The sequence below is a fragment of the Terrapene carolina genome, unplaced genomic scaffold, assembly GCF_002925995.2.
Source record: "Terrapene carolina triunguis isolate 2854851 unplaced genomic scaffold, T_m_triunguis-2.0 Scaffold111, whole genome shotgun sequence".
Lineage (NCBI taxonomy): Eukaryota > Metazoa > Chordata > Testudines > Emydidae > Terrapene > Terrapene triunguis.
Genome location: NW_020664462.1, coordinates 13,251,809 through 13,268,747, shown reverse-complemented (window position 1 = coordinate 13,268,747; position 16,939 = coordinate 13,251,809). Strand labels below are relative to the sequence as shown.

The 16,939-nt window shown below is 39.3% G+C and overlaps 1 protein-coding gene across 1 annotated transcript in view; it reads left to right on the top strand.

The window, feature by feature from the left end:
- The window catches only part of KMT2C (lysine methyltransferase 2C), a 311,979-nt gene that overhangs the window by 172,157 nt on the left and 122,883 nt on the right, over nucleotides 1-16,939 (top strand). Inside the window, exons 9-13 of the mRNA XM_026652136.1 lie at nucleotides 1,105-1,219; nucleotides 4,958-5,130; nucleotides 6,306-6,472; nucleotides 9,202-9,315; nucleotides 14,884-15,626. Coding sequence (XP_026507921.1) covers nucleotides 1,105-1,219; nucleotides 4,958-5,130; nucleotides 6,306-6,472; nucleotides 9,202-9,315; nucleotides 14,884-15,626 — 1,312 coding nt within the window. The remainder of the gene's footprint in view (nucleotides 1-1,104; nucleotides 1,220-4,957; nucleotides 5,131-6,305; nucleotides 6,473-9,201; nucleotides 9,316-14,883; nucleotides 15,627-16,939) is intronic.

Here is a 16,939-nt window from a genome sequence, read left to right as displayed (position 1 = left end):
TATACACAGTATATTGTTTTGTTGAGTACAGGGTGGCAGAATTATGCAGGTGTCATAGGACAGTGTCTTATCCATTTTGCTATTCAGAGCAGTATTTATTCCTTCCTCTCAAAATATGTCTCTCAGCTAATGAAGTAGCATCTAATACGCAGTATGACATTTTGCTGATGAGTTCTGAGTGTGAGCCTGGAGTTTAACTATGCTTCTTCATCAAAACCAAACCTTGGTGGTACACTCAGTTGCTACATTTATTTATTAGAACTTAAAAATACACAAAATATATTTGATATTTAAAAATACTGGACAGATCCTCAGCTTGTTCCTTTTTCAATGGGCAATTTTTGTTTTTAAAAATGCCCCCCCCCCACACACTCACTCACTCACTCACTCACACTCTCTCTCTCCCTACCTACCTACCTACCTACCTACCTGTCAGTTGTCACTGAAGGCAGTGGAGCTATGATGATTACACCAACGGAAGATCTGCCCTACTGTGTAATCTGTAAGATAATTGGATTTGGAAGCGTCTCCCTTAACAATTATTTTTACTCATTTGCATGCATATAGATTTATCATCATAGGCTTATTTGCAGGCTGAGTTGTGGGTAACTATTTCTTTTTTGAAAAAATATCACTGAATCATTCGTTTTGAGAAGAAGGAAAAATTACATAGGCTTTCCAGATACACATACAAGGCAGAATGTTTCAAATTTTGAACTGATTCACCTGGATGGAATTCTATCTAAAGATGCTAATTCTAGCCAGATGTTCCTTGAACTTTCAAACATAGGTGTCAAAAGCTAGGTCTTAAATCCATGTATAGACACCTAAATAAAAATGGCTGATTTCCAGAAGTCATGGGAGTTGCAAGTGTTTAGCAGTTTTGAAAACAAGACAACTTTTAGTTTCTTTAATATGGATTTAAGAGCCTGTCTTTAGGCACCTATGTTTGAAAATTGTGTCCGTATGTTGCTATTGTGATGTAAAGGGAGTTCTGTGCTCAATTATCCTGGCTTTGTTCTTAGAATACTTTCTAAAGAGTGTTTTTTCAGTATGGCCTGTTTTTTAAATGGCTTTAAGTGTCGCCATTGACATATTTCTTAGGCATTCTGGGGAAGACAACAAGATGCTGGTGTGTGATACATGTGACAAAGGGTACCATACTTTTTGTCTGCAACCAGTTATGGACGCTGTACCAACAAATGGCTGGAAATGCAAAGTAAGTTGAATATGTTTTTTAAAATATTCATTGCCTATGTGGGGCCAAACTTTGATATTGTTACTCATGCTGAGTATTACCTTACTTCATATTTATTGCTATTGAAACCAGAGTGATTGTTTGTGGAGTAAAGTTGTTGTTTGAAGTGAGTAAAAGTATCCGAATTCAGCCTCTGGCTAGTGAAAATAGTATTTTGTTGTTGTTTTTTTAAATCAATATAGATGTGCATATGGGTGTAACATAAAGACAACAGTCTAGCTTTCTTAATCCCAGAGAATTTCATACATGTGATAGTGAATAGTGTAAATTATTTTTTAGATGTTTTCTACTGAACATAAATATGGAGGCTAGCTAAAAATATGCTGTTTGTTTTGCTCGAAGCTCCATTTCACAGAGACTTCTCACATCTTTTTTTATTTAATTCTTTACCCTAGTATTGCATGATTTATTATTTTTATTCATCTTTTGAGTTGAGAATTCGTTGCCTCCGAGCCAGATGCCTTTACTACTGGAAAGGATCTCTGCCAGCCAGTCAGCTTGCTGGATGCCAAAAGCTTATTAATTTAAAAAAAAAAAAAAACAAGTACATAAAATGGCAGCCAGACAAGAGCCAGCATACTCATAAAAATATATTTTACCTTTAAAAATAAACTTCTGTAGATAAGATGTCCCCAATTTATGTAAAACCTGCATGAGAAATCGTTATTCTAATCATATTTAGTTTTTTATATAGGACTTTTTGTTTGTGCAGCATTTTGAACACAAGTTTAATGGTCATAATATACATGTAGGACAAATACTGTAGGCACTGTATGTACAGTAAAATCTGTGTTATCCAGCACTTTATCAGCCGGAAAGCTCTAGAAACCGGCATTTCTGATCTTCATTGAAAGTCCAGTTTATAGTCCGGTTGGTGCGGGGCCAGCAGGCTCCCTACCTGGCTCCACACTGCTCCCCGGAAGCGGCGACATGTCCCTGCTGCTCCTGGGCGCAGGAACGGCCACGAGGGGGTTGGAGTGTGGGAGGGGCTGCTGGGTGTGGGCTCTAGGAGGGAGTTTGGATGCAGGAGGGGGCTCAGGACAGAGGGGATTGGGGCACAGGAGGGGTTTCGGGGTACCAGATCCGGGCGGTGCTCACCTTGGGCAGCTCCCTGCAGGCGGCGACATGTCCCTGCTGCTCCTAGGTGGAGGCGCAGCTAGGTGGCTCTGCACGCTGCCTGTGCCTGTAGGTGCTGCCCCCGCAGCTCCCATTGGCCACTGTTCCCAGCCAATGGGAGCTGCAGAGCCAGCGGGCGGGGCGAGGCGTAGGCAGTGCGCAGAGTCATCTAGCTGTGCCTCTGCCTCAGAGCAGCAGGGACATGTCGCCGCTTGCAGGGAGCTGCCCAAGATGAGCACTTCCCCATTTGACTCCTGCCCCTGGAATAAGCTTAAACAGTGCCATGAGTGGCTCCATTTTGAGCATCCTCCTGCAGCAGGCGATGGCACAGCCATTGTGCCTGCCTCACTTTTCTTCCTTCTGAGTCCCCAGTATCTCTACGCCAGGCTCTCCTGCCTCAGTAATATCACTCCTTGGGACTGGTTTAGTAAATAAACATTATGCAAATAATTCCCCACACATAGTCCATTTATCATATCCAGTGCCTATAGTCCTTAAAATCCCAGGACTGGCAGTCCCTTGACACCCCAAGTACCACACCTCCGGTGTTTTCTGCCACACCTAGGCACCTTGTCAGTCCGCTTCTTGCCCTCTCCCAGCTGGCATGTAGCCCAGCTCTTCCCAGCAGGAGCCCCCACAGCCGCTTTGCTGGGAGATCATTCTCACCAGGAGAGCACTCCTCACTCCTCTGCCCCTCTATCTATTCTTCTGGGTCCAGCTCTCCAGCTTGGACACATTAGCGAATAAGCCCCTCCACTACTCCTGTGCCTTCAGCCCTCGGCTTTCACTCTCCGGTTTAGGCAACTCACTCGGCTGCTCTCTGGCCTTTAGTGCTCCCCAACTCTCCGGCCCTGGCATTCTGGCTTGGGATTGTTGTCCAACAAACCCTCTTGTTGCTCTCCTGCCTTCAGCATTCCCCAGGAACCTCCTACAACTTCCTTCAGGGACCTTTTCTGGTCTCTGGAAGGTCTCATCTGCCCCTTTTTGTGACTGACTCAGGCTGCTCTGACTCACTGAGTGTCTCTCTCTGATTCTCCCTGATCCTTTATAGCCTCTGGTATTGCCCTGCCAAACTGGAAGCACCTGTTCTGGCACAGCTGCTTAATTTACAGGGGCCAGCCACCCAAGACAAAAGGTGTGTGTGCATTGGTGCATGTGGTGTTCCAGAACATCAAGGGTGCCCTTCTCAGAAAAAGTTAATAATAAAGGTTCAAGCTATATTAACATCTGCGTGGAGGTTCTCTTCAAACAAAATTGTTTAAGTTTAGTAAGGTAATGGCATGTTTCTTCCCAGCTTCACTGCAGTCTGCCTCCTCAAACACAAATCCTGGACCTTACAAAAAGTCCTTCAGAGTGCCTCTAGAAGAGAAAGGAAGGCTAGCTAGCATGGAGGCAACTGATCCTAATGCACCCCCCCCATACACTTCATGTGGGTAGGGGGAGATCTGCATGCTGAGGGATGCCTCTGGGCACCAACCCCCAGAGATTGTGTCCCTGTCTTTATAACATTCCCTTTGTATCTCTATGTTAATATACATAGTTTTTTAAGGTGAGAAGGGACCATAATGATCATCTAGTCTGACCACCTGCATAGAACACAGGCCAGAAATCCCAACCTAGTGATCTCTGGAGGACTTCTGCCATCAGGTTGTGGTGTGGCACCATAGCTGCTCCGTGGAGACTGCTTCAGTTCAGTGGCTGAATCAGCCCATATAGGCACTTAAGCAGCCCCCTATGTAGGAGATGGGAGGGGAGATGATCCATACAGAGATCCATATGGATTCCCTGCACCTGGTCATGTCTTCCTCCATACATTGCTCTTGAAGGGGCTTGTGCAACACTCCAGTCTGTGCCATGAAGTATGTGCTTCCTGCCCTGTATGCCTCCCTTTGTCCTGACATTCCTTGTTCAATAAAATAACACCAATTCAACTGCACAGGGCCCTCTTTCACCATGGAGGAAGAGACTGGACTTACCCCATTGTTGTCATCATAAATGGCAATAATTTGGTAATACATTTTCTGGCGTCGTATGCTACACAGAAAATGAGCAGTAATTGAATAGTTATGCGTGCTGTTAAAAGGTGATAACCATTAGTTCTGAAGTTATAAATGTAAAAGCTGTAATATGGACTAAAGATAGTATATGATTTTATTTGGTGACCTTTGTGAAATGAGTTGAGTCCTAATTTAGTTCTCATTATATAGGTGTCAGAATCACAAAAGCACCACCACAGTTTGTACTAATTGATCCTCTTGTTAGTAGTCTCAACAAGAAGCTGACATTTGAATGGGATTAGAGACTGAAGTATCCACTCACCAGAGAGGTTGTGTCCCTTTCAAATGAGAGTGCAGTGCAAGGAAATTTTTCCTGCTATTGCCAGGCTTTACTTGTTCTGTTGATAAGACTTCCAGAGTCAGAGCAGTTAATCTTGTACCATTTACGAGCATTTGCCCCCCCCCCAAAAAAAAGGATTTTAAAAATGCCCCTTTAATCAGAGTAGAAAGTGTCAATTAATGATAGTTTGGTCCTGTGGTGTAGCATCATAATTAACAAACTAAATCCATTTTTTATGGTCCCCAGAACTGCAGAGTGTGTGCTGAGTGTGGCACACGAACCAGTTGTCAATGGCACCACAACTGTCTAGTGTGTGATAGTTGTTACCAACAGCAAGACAACCTACCTTGTCCTTTTTGTGAAAAATCATGCCACCCAGACTTGCAGAAAGACTTGTTGCACTGTCATATGTGCAAAAGGTAAGAAGCTGAATTTACCACAACTCCTTAAGTGATTTTAATGTGTTTGGCGGCCTATCGGAAATTATGCATCCATCTCACTTCACTTAATTGGCAAGGGTCATCATAAAATATTACCACAGTTGTCAATAAATAGGACCCTTTGTTTGTAATTTCATCAAATGAGTAAATGGGCATGGTCAGTAAACTGTCCTCTCTTCTCCTAGAGACTGGGGCATAACAAAGACACTTGCCCCGCTGTAAATTATGTTGCATTTATTCTGTGGGTAAACTAAAGACTAGAGCTGACCTGGGCTGTCAATGTGATAACATTTATGAGCAAAAAGAACAGGAGTACTTGTGGCACCTTAGAGACTAACACATTTATTTGAGCATAAGCTTTCATGGGCTACAGCCCACTTCATCGGATGCATAGAATGGAGCATACAGTAAGAAGATAGATATACATACAGAGAACATGAAAAGGTGGAAGTTGCCATACCAGCTCTAAGAGGCTAATTAATTAAGGTGAGCTATTAAGGTGCCACAAGTACTCCTGTTCTTTTTGCGGATACAGACTAACACGACTGCTACTCTGAAACCTGTCATTTATGAGCACTAGCTTTAAATTCTTTCTATTATAAATTTTCATTTCATGAAGATACCAGAAACAGAATTATTTGTATTTGTCTTCTTTTGCAAAGTCTATAGAATAGGCATTCTGTATCCAATTATACCCATGCTGTTAACTCAGTAATGGGGGGGGGGGTAAAAGAGAGGGGAAATCTTTAAATCAATGTGCATTTAGGACAATATCATGGTTACATGGTCGGCTTTAAGCAAAGTTTAGACTGCTATTTAAATTTGTTCTCTGCCTGATGTATTGAAAGCTTTTTTTATGTCTTCCCTCCCCCAAAGCAGTAGTATTTCTAAGTTGAAAAAGAATCACATTCTCTAGGCCTTACTGTCTAAATAAGTCAAAGTGCAAAGTAGATTTTGTCCTCATTTATAATTGCACCCTTTAGGCATTGGTTTACACTTTTTTGGTGTGTGTGTGTGCGCGCATTTGTGTGCTTGTGTGTGTTCTGAGAGTTGGAATGAATAGAGAGAGAGACAGAGAGATTGATTCTTAGTAAGACATTTTATAATTTAATGTGAATTAATTATAATTAATGTAACTTTAATAATCTATCCAGGTGGATTCATATAGAATGTGACAAACCTCCAGGTAATGAATTGGATTCTCAGTTAAAAGATTACATCTGTACTCTTTGTAAACAACTAGAAGGAGAAGTGGATCAGACACAGCCATGTGATCTAATGCAGACTTCTGGACTGATTCCTGAATCCTGCAGTGTGACAGGTAAAATTTTCTCTTAATGTGTGAGAATAGCAAACAGTTAGTTATGGTTAAGCTGTATTTAATTAAATCATTAAACAACATTCAATTAAATGTATTTTGTCATTATAAGAGTCCAATTCAAAACAAAATATTTACACAGGAGACAGTCCCTGCCTCAAAGATCTTATAGTCTAATTAGACAAGACAGACCAAAGATGAGAGGGGAAACAGAAAGATGTGAAGTGCTTTGTCCAAGCTTTTACAGTAGGTCATCAACAGAGCTGGGAGTAGAACCCAAGTCATGGTCTGGTGCTCTGTCCACTAGACCTGCTACCTTGCTAAATTGTAATGGGGATGTGTGTGAGTTGAATACTCTTGGGTATTTCACACCACATTGTCACATGGATTGCACTTCTTCTCATGCATGTTTTGTCTCATGGGAGAAATATGATTGGTGTTTAAGCTTGGAGGCAGAGGCTAGACATTTTACAAAAAACACCACCATCATTAGGAGAGGGCACTAGTGAAGTCTTGCTCTGCTTTGACAGCATCAGTCAATCTGGCACTTTGTGAATTCTTGCCATCCATGTATTATGAGCTTCTTTTAGAAGAAATAGGGAAACCAGCTGCAAGGTATTTATATCCCACGTTTCATTGGTGATGGGGAAAACGTTGAATTACCAGAAAAGTCAAGTATAATTCTCCTATGTGTGCAGGCTAATTCTTTGCGTAAACAAGCATCTTTGGTGCTGGCTCCGGTCATGTGTATACACCCTTGATGAGTAGCAAGGGATAATGGAAAAATTGATCTTGGAGAGGGACAGTGACAGTAGGTAAATATAAATAAATGAATGGCAGAGGTTAGGAATGAACATGTACAACAGGTTAGCAAAAGATAACTTCTGTCTTGAAAGGCTACTCATGGTTATTGAACTTTCAGATAGTGTGTTTAGGTCATTTAGGGAGAAGTCTGAGCTAACACACAAAACTAATCCTAAAAACCTTCCAACCTTAAAGTGAAAACACTGCTGAATAAATGGAAGCTTTTATTTGAATGCTTAAAATTGAAAATACTACTTTTGTTATGTTTTTTAGCCAGATGAAACACCGAGGAATGTATTCTTTTCCTCCAAGGAAGAGTTAGGGTGTCATCTCAACTACTAGTGAAAATCTGAAGCTGTTATAGGAGGGTAGTCATGTAGCATCTTACACCCAAGAGATCACTTTTGTACATTAAACCCAGATTTGGAGCCAATCTAAATGATCATTTCCTCAAATTGAAATTAAAATATCACTTTAATGTTGGCATAGTCTCTGAGAGGGATATTTAGGTGCTAAAAGTAGCATCACCTAATCGTTTCTGGCTTTTTGAACTTTAAAGAGGCTTTCCTGAACAAAAAGCAATAGTCATTGTGCTTTTTTGCACTAATGCTGTTTGAGGATCAGTTCTTTAGGAACTGGAGGTATTAGTATATACTTTACATTTTCCCTGTCCCCTACTTTGCATACTGCATTTTAATGAATTTTATTAGGTATAAAGGCTTTTAGGGAAAAAGAAAGTAGGCTTCTGGTAGGCATGCACCATAATGAGGACTTCAGCCCAACAGGTAGCCCCGCTCATTGAGTTAATATGCTTTCTCCATGCAACTTCCTCCAGCTGAAATGGGATCCTTGCATATGAAAGAAGGCCCATGCCTCAAGTGGAAAATTTAGCCTCCACTTGAACGTTCTGAACGTTGATAGACAATAGAGCCTCTTCACTATGTCATACGTCTACGGTGTTCTTGTATTATTTATTTTTATAAATATTTTCAGCCATGATTCTGCAAGTTATTTATAGGATTTGGGACCTTAGGGCCTGATTCTCATTTACGCCAAAGCTCTTTTATATGGTTCTGACAGTGTAAAAGGATTTTAAAGTGAGTGTAAATTATGTTTACAAAATTACACTTACACTCACTTTAAAATCCCTTTTCACTGTCAGAATGGTGTAAAGCAGCTGTAGCACTAATGAGAATTAGGCCCTTGGGGCTTGTCTGTACTTGAAAGTTAACTGGGATTAAGGTAGGCTGTGAATTTAAAGTGCAATATAGATTCCTGAATACTTCCATGTGTGGACACTCTTATTCTGGAATAAGAGTGCCTTGTACCTGTTAAAATTAATCCATTTAGGCCTGGTCTTCACTTCAAATTTAAACTGTTACAGGTATGTCAGCCATGGGTGTGAAAAACCACACCCCCATCAACATAGCTATGCTGACAAAAACCACAGTGTAGACACAACTATGCCAACAGAAGAGGGCTTCTGTCAACGTAGCTAACATTCAGGGAGGTGATGTTCCTACATCGGCAGAAAAACTCATTTTATTGGTGAATGCTGTGTCTACATTCGGGGACTATGCTGGTATAGCTATGCTGGCATGGGCTCTGTAACGTAGATGTAGCATTAGGGTGGGTTAAGTTAAATAGGGCCAAGGCACTCTTATTCCAGAATAAGTGTCCATACATGGAGTTATTCCATACATGGAGATATAGCTATTCCTAAATAACTCCATGTTTAGACAAGCTCTTTAGGAAATGCTGTATATTCTACCTAACCTTCTAGTTGTCCTGATTTGCCTTATCTCAAATCACATAGTTAAATACCACGTTGTTAAACCAAAAGGTCAAGCAATGACAGCAACCACTGATGCCAAAGTAATACAATAAACACTATGTCAAAATTGATAAATGCTTTGCTTTTCCTTAAGCTTGTACAAATGAAATGGAAATTGGAGGTGATGCAGAAGAAGTGGCATTTCAGGAAAAAAGAGTTACTGACGATGGTCCTGGTCAAGAATCAACAGTTGGATGTGTCACAGATGGTAAGAATGAGAGGTTCACAGCCAGACAAAATAGATTACTAAGTGCTCATGAAGTTACATAAACACTAACAGGAAGATTCCCTGCCTTTTGCAGAGTCAAATGAATTGTATTGATTCCATCACCAGAACTCTTCAGTGACTGTGTTAACTATGTTTTGTTGTTTGAAAGATTATTTTCCTTAATACAAGGATAAAGTTATAGACTCTGTCTGCAGAACATTTATATGGGGGAAAAAATGTTAAATATTTACTGGGAGTAGATATTCCCTGAAATAGAAGCTAACCAAGTTGGTATGTTTGTATATTTGTGGAGTATGGAGAAAAAAAATATTATTTGTTGCCACATAATTTCAATCGCAAAACTTTCTGTATGAGTCTGCAAAGGATTGGGGCCTGTCTTATAGCCCCCTCTTCCAGCTGGACCCAGCGTTGTTCTTGCTGAGTCCATGCCCTTCTCTGGGGAATTCTGCCTGGAACCTTCTCACAGAGTCCGAGGAAGGTAATTTCCAGCAGGTCAGCTGTTGTTGTTTCTTTTCTTTCACTACGCCTCAACAAAATAAGATCAAACCTTCCCTAAGTCTGTCCCTCATCCCTTTTGGGTTGAAGTTCTTCAACCCAAAAGTTCCTGGCTCTTGCCTCAGAGCCTTTGTGATAATAGGACTTCCCACAGTCTCCCTTCTGTCCGTTTTGTTTCTGGGAGCAGTTCCTCACAGAAGTAGCTCCAGCCTCTGGCAGATATCGTAGCTCTCCCTTTCTATTTCCTGGTCCTCCTTTTATGAAGAACAGCCTGTTAAGTTACACAGGTCTTGTCCCAGGTGCACCAGGTGGGCCTGATTAGCCAGCTGCTGGCCTCCGACCCCAGAGGAATGGTATCCCTTTTGCTTTCACAGAGTCTCATGTGTTAGCAATAGCACACAACAGGATGAGTGGCTAAATTTTCTCTTGTGTGTTTTGGGCCACATATCCAAGGGGTGAGTGCTTCCAGTATGCCTGCTACATGGATTTAATCATATAACCACAGGTGACCTCCTGTGATAATTTCATCTTTTTTCCAAATGCAAGTGGATTTTTAAAATAGATGTTCTACCCTTATAAAAAGAAGCTCATGGCAAAAATACAAGCAATTTTTTTTCCTGCTTTAAATTCAGTTCACTTGATTTTCCTTATTGTAATCACCTTTCCATTTTGTCTGACTCTGGATGGACCACCTTTCAAAAATTGCCATTAACACTACTTACTGGAACCTACCCACTCTGTTGAGCTTTGAGAAGTAACATACATATTTATTTATTTGGCTTCGGGGTCCGGGGGACGAAGGGTGCTGTTGATTAACATGAGACACTTCTTCCTGTTGGCTGAATGTGCAACTCCTTCAGAATTTCCTGCCCTTGCCAGCTAGAAGATTGAGAACTTGAATATCCCATATGGAAACAAAGAGCACTAGCAAATGAGCCGCCAAGTCCAAAGTCCTATAGCTTTGTAAACTTTTTTCCTGAGTTCAAGAGGGAACTCATCTTTTATCTGACATCTGTTTACTGCATGGAAGAGTGAACCACAAAAGACCTTATCATGTTTGTTTTCAAAACAGGGCAGCAGGGGAAATTCTTATGAAAACATTTTGTATTCTGAATACAATATGTAGTTTCTCCAGATTAAGATGTTTTCCACATATTTGCTACTCTTTGAATACTGGCATATGTTGCTGCACACAACTGGAGAACTGACAAAAATTTGGGTTTTGAGAAAGGTGGGTGAAAATGCATAAATGTACTATGAATTCTTATTTTCCATTATTTGCCCTGCTCTACTGTTATGTGAACTCAACCGTTTTTTGGTATCATCTTTACTGGAGTCTAAAAACAATCTTACCATAGTGAAGAAGGACTCCAGATCCCCATTAGAAGATTCATCCTCTGCGTCTCTTTCTCCCAAAAGAGGTCAGAAACATTAGTCAACCTGGCAAAGAAGCTTCGGGTGATTGTCTCAGATTGTCTCAGAATGATTGGTCAGTACATCCCATCCTAACAATCTAATTGGCTGGATAACATTTTTCAAAATACATTTTGTCTTTTTATTTTACTTACCATAGCACTGCATTGCTTCCCTGTTCTGCAGAGACTTCAGAAACAATTGTTTAAGTCTTGAACTGTGTGATCTTAACTACATTTCAAGTGTCAGGAACCTTTGATCCTACTCCTATTCTTGTTACCATTGATAGCCTAAATAGATCGATTGTTGGCAAAGATGTCAGTGCCATCAATTTTGAGTGTAACAGCACCAGCATCTTTCTTAGAATAACAGACTAGGTGAGTTATCTTTGTGCAATACATGATGAGTAGAGAAGACATATTTGATTACATGATGATACATGCAAAGACCTGAATTAAATTACTTAAAAAAAATTCTGTACAAAAGTGGGGAAATCAGGGAAGTCATTGGATAAGATTACTGAACAGTCAAATCTTTCAGAAGTAAAAGACAAAAATAGTATACTTTTCTAGGAGAGTTAAATAATATACTTTTCTAGGAGACTTTTAAAAGTTCACCAAGAAAAAGAGTAAAACCAGAGTAATCGTAGCCTAGCATTTGGAGTGTCCCTGTATGATGTCTGAGTTATTTAGTACATGCAATACTTTGTCCCCCATGTTAATACTAATATCAGAGTGTGGAATATTGGGTGGCATAGATGATCTGGATAAGTCTTCTCTAATGATAGATTCAAAGGAGCTGAGAGACTATTGGTTGGCTTTTAAATCAGCGGGACCCGAAGAGTTGTATCCAAGATCCTGAAACAAATAGCAAAATATATAGCTGATAGTTTGAATTCATTGGTAAGATCACAGGAAGCACAAGAGGAGTACACAAAGTGTTTTCAAAGCGTAAATATATTGAACTGTTTGGATAAATCACAGTTAGGTAACCTATTAAAATAAACAATACAGGAAATATTTAGATGACAATTTGATGTGTAGGAAGACTCATAGATTTGTGGAGAAGGGGAAGGTATTTGTGGTGTTTTGTTTTTAAAGAAAAGCCAGACAAAAATTATGTTTGTTCTGTCATTAAATAAAATTTTAATTGTTGTGGATAAAGTGAATTGACTGAACCATTTTTGTTATTGGTCTTAATGACCTAATGTAAAAGTTGGGAAGATTTTTGGTAATATGAACACAAAACTGTTTAATTAACCAGAAGTGGAAACAATCAGAGCATAATCAAAACCAGTTGAGGTGTCAAGTGAGCTTCTTTTGGTATTAGTGCTATTTAATAGCTTCACAGATTACCTGGAAGATTAAATAATCAAATTTGATGGTGATACCAATTTAAGAAGGATTGCAAACATAATAGAAGATCAAGTGAAACGGCAATAGGACCTTGAGAATTTAGAAAATTGGGCAAATTCCATTGGGATGATATTCAACTTATATGGAGATAATACCGATGAGAAATGCCACATGGGAGAAAGCTGGTTTGAGGCAAGGAATCCCATTGGTGGTAATACATTACAAACATGAGCATTTAATGTGATGCTATCGCAAAAACAAGAAAACTATGTTGGTTTGGCTGACTTTATAAAAAAAATATAGGTTTTAATTCTTCAGAAATTTATGGCTCAGACTCACACATACACTTGACAAGAAAAGTTTCCTTCTTGCTACCTTTGCATACCATAACTTGAAATCACACTTCCATGCTGATCCTAAGTGACAAGCTATGGGGAGCTTTGTTGGTTGTACACGGTTGGGAGAGTTTTTTGTCCAGCTGGGCAGTTTACACCATCTGAGATTTGTTTAATTTGTGGATATTTTGTTTTTTAAGATTTTTATGGAGAACATTGTGTGGTTATGAAACGGTCAAAGGTGTTTTTCAGAAGGAAAGCTGTACTTTCTAAGGAATTACCCACTGGAAAATTTAGTTGTGGTCAATTTTTTGAAAATATATACTATTCTGATTTATCATCTGAGTGATTTGTGCTACACTGGGTCTTTGTTTAAGTTATGAAGCTTTGTATTAAATCCATGTTGTTAATCCACTTACTGAATATTGAAATCTAAAATGAGCTTGTGGCAGTGAATATTGTGATATTTTGAACATACTTTTCACTTTACATAGCTCAAAGCTAACACATTACTTTAACTACATTATAAACTGTTTCTCTCCTTCCCTCGTGTTCTTTAGGAAGATGGACCGTCTGTACTACTTCTGTACATGTTTAGATTTAAGCACCACAGCCACACTGAAGCAAAAAAAGATTTTATATATGTAAAAGATTTTATATAGAGAGTAAATACCCTATTAAACAGTCATTTACTTTTTCTGGCTTTAATTTTTCCATCATTTCCAATTTCTGGATTATTTGTATGTGTATAAGCAAATGCTTTTTATTTTTCTAGGTTGTATTTTGAGTTTTGTGGATTAGATACATAAAACATTTGGTATGGTTTGATGTCATGAAATATCATATTAAACATTTTACTGTAATCCTGACAGTATTTGTGATGTCAGAAACACTATCTGGCAGCATGGTAACATGTTCTGGGCGAATAATGGCATCCCAGCCAAGGGGAAAGAATTTAGAATGTCCTCCCCTTCAGTGTGCAGTAGCCAGTGGGTTTCTGTTGCACTGCACAGACCAGCCAATCAACTAGAATACTCCCCCTTCCCAGCTATTTCCTCCCAAACCCAGGAAGGAAGATGAGCTCCCATGAGGAGGGGAAAGGGGAAGATGGAGGGAGCTACACAGCCCTCTTTTCCCAGTTTATTGGGGGCTTAGGAAGGATAATATTTGGCTATTGTATCGTGTTCGCTTTTTTTATACCATGTCTCTTTTTCCCTTAAAGGATTGGTAGTAATAGCAATTTAATGTATTTATTCATATTTGTAATGTGTCCATCACTGTAGCATTTAGTTATAATACATAGATTTAAATATACATCTGCAGCCTTTCAGGAGAAATAGTCTACTTCCCATCATCTCACATACTAATATTTAATATTTTAAAGTATCTTGTCGATGGGATTAGGTAGGTTGATCCAGGAGCACATTGCAGCACCTGTTCCTCCAAAATCTCAAGACTTGGTCAAACCTGATCTCTGGGTGGGAGCAAGTTTCACAGTGAAAAGTCTTCCACGACGGCTTGTCTACACTAGAAAGGATTTGGGAGTATAGCTCATAACAGCAAATGAGGTTTTTTCCCGTCAGTATAGTTTATGCCAGGTCACGAAATGAAACGGAGTCCTTTTGCTGGTGTAGCTTGTTGGTTAGATACAGTTATACTGGCAAAGGCTTTTGCTTGGCATACTTATGTCTGTTGATTTATGATTTTTTTTTTTCACACCCGTAACAGACGTAGCCATGTGGTTAAAACTATGTCGTCCAGGCCTAAGAACATTCTGCTTGCTTGCGCCTTCATATTTAAACCTAGGTTCCATCTGCTGTATTGTTCCTCTGGAAGATAAATGTATATCTTAAATGTTGAAATATCTCCCACTTTTCTTTTTTTAAAATATAAATCTTTTCTACTATTGATGCTTTAGTATGAGTCTCTAACGATATGCTCTCGCTTAGTTACAGACGTATCACAGGATGAAAAGACTGTTGAACTGGAAGCAGGAGTTTCTAATCAACTTGGTACAGCTAAAATGGAAACATCTCCTAAAAGGACACCAGCATCTGATGACAGTCAAACTAAGCACATGATGGAAGTGACAGAAAGCATTCAAGCTGTAACGCAGCCGGAGTCAGACAAACAAGCAGAAGAGCAACAACTGTCACAAGATGCTGAGGTATCAAAAGTATCCACAGAGGAAACTCAGCCTCCCCTTTCAGCACCTGAGGCCACAACTACACCACCAGAAACTTTAGGGTCTGTGAATAAAGAGGAGACTTCTTTTAAGATAGAAGAACAATTGGAGACAGTAAGAGTGCAAGAAGACGTAGAAAAGAAAGAAACCCATGAAAGCTCTGAAACACCAACTTTTCTGTTGAAAGTGGAAACCACTCCTGCAAATGAAAGTTGTGCAAACAACAGTTCACTATTAGGAGACAAACCTATAAAGTCACCGACTGAGACATATTCTTCATTTTCATCATCAGTTGACATAAACAAGAGAAGTGTGTGTTCCTCACCAGTAGTTTCATTAGATTTGCATTCTGCACATGATATGCTGCACAGTCAGACTCCACCACAGAGTTCCTCTGCCGGAAATGTTCTCCCAGCAACTTATATATCTGTCACTCCAAAAATCGGCATGGGAAAGCCAGCTATCACCAAACGAAAGTTTTCTCCTGGGAGACCAAGATCAAGACAGGTAAGCATATTGTTTTAGTATTGAAGCTGGTAGACAGATCATTGTTAACTTTCAATATACTGTGTTTTTGAAAGAAGTATCAAATTTGGGTTTATGAAAAACAATTTGATCTATCCTAGAAAATATACATTGTGTTTATCCAGCAGTATAAATTGGGCATATAGTTTATTGTTAACAATCCATTATTTTAAACACATTTGCTTTGAAAAACTCTGGGTAACTACAGGTTGAATAATTGAAGATAAGACATGGTGAAGTTCTCTAATGGGAAATTTCTTCTTTTGGATTATCCTTTGAACACTAGACCAAACTAGAAATCTTATATGATCCTCAAATGCAATATTCAAGGTACATCCCAGAAGTGATATTATCCATAATGTCATAGTTTTTGTTGTGTAAGCTTATTTCTCACTCTTTCATATCAATCTGCGTATATTTCCATCTTGATTCCTATATTGTATTTGTAGGCAGGATGTGGTAAAACTTTTTCACCTACCTTTATAGATAAACCTGCAGCAACCCTGCTGTCCTTGTGCTGGGAGATTTTCCCTGGGCAGAAATTTGTGATTATGACAAATGGTCTGATGATTTTGTTATGTTGGCAGATATCTAGTAGGAACTATCTGGTACAAGTCATTGCAATTGTGATTTGGGTTAGATTTGATCATAGTCCTCAAAAGTAAATAGCTTACTGCATCATCTGTAATACACACTAAAGATATAGTTTGAAAACAAATTGTTTACACATCTTTCGCATTTATTTTGCCTTTGCAAATTTTTCACAAGAAATATTTTACTGTGACTAGTTCATTAATCAAGATCACAAAATTTCATTTTGTGCTTCTGAACATCATAGGCTCATAATTTCATTTTTTGTAAAGGAAAGAATTGTAAAATCTATATGATACTTTCCATATTACTGATTTAGGCCAGGTCTACACTACATACATACTTTGGTATAACTACATTGCTCAGGAGTTTGAAAAATCCATACATCCCTAAGTGACATAGTTATACTGACCGTAACCCTCCATGTAGACAGTGTTATCTCAGCGGGAGAGCTTTTCCCATCAGCGTAGAGCAGGGGTCGGCAACCTTTCAGAAGTGGTGTGCCGAGTCTTCATTTATTCACTCTAATTTAAGGTTTCGCGTGCCAGTAATACATTTTAACGCTTTTAGAAGGTCTCTTTCTATAGGTCTATAACATATAACTAAACGATTGTTGTATGTAAAGTAAATAAGGTTTTTAAAATGTTGAAGAAGGTTCATTTAAAATTAAATTAAAATGCAGAGCCCCCTGGACCGGTGGCCAG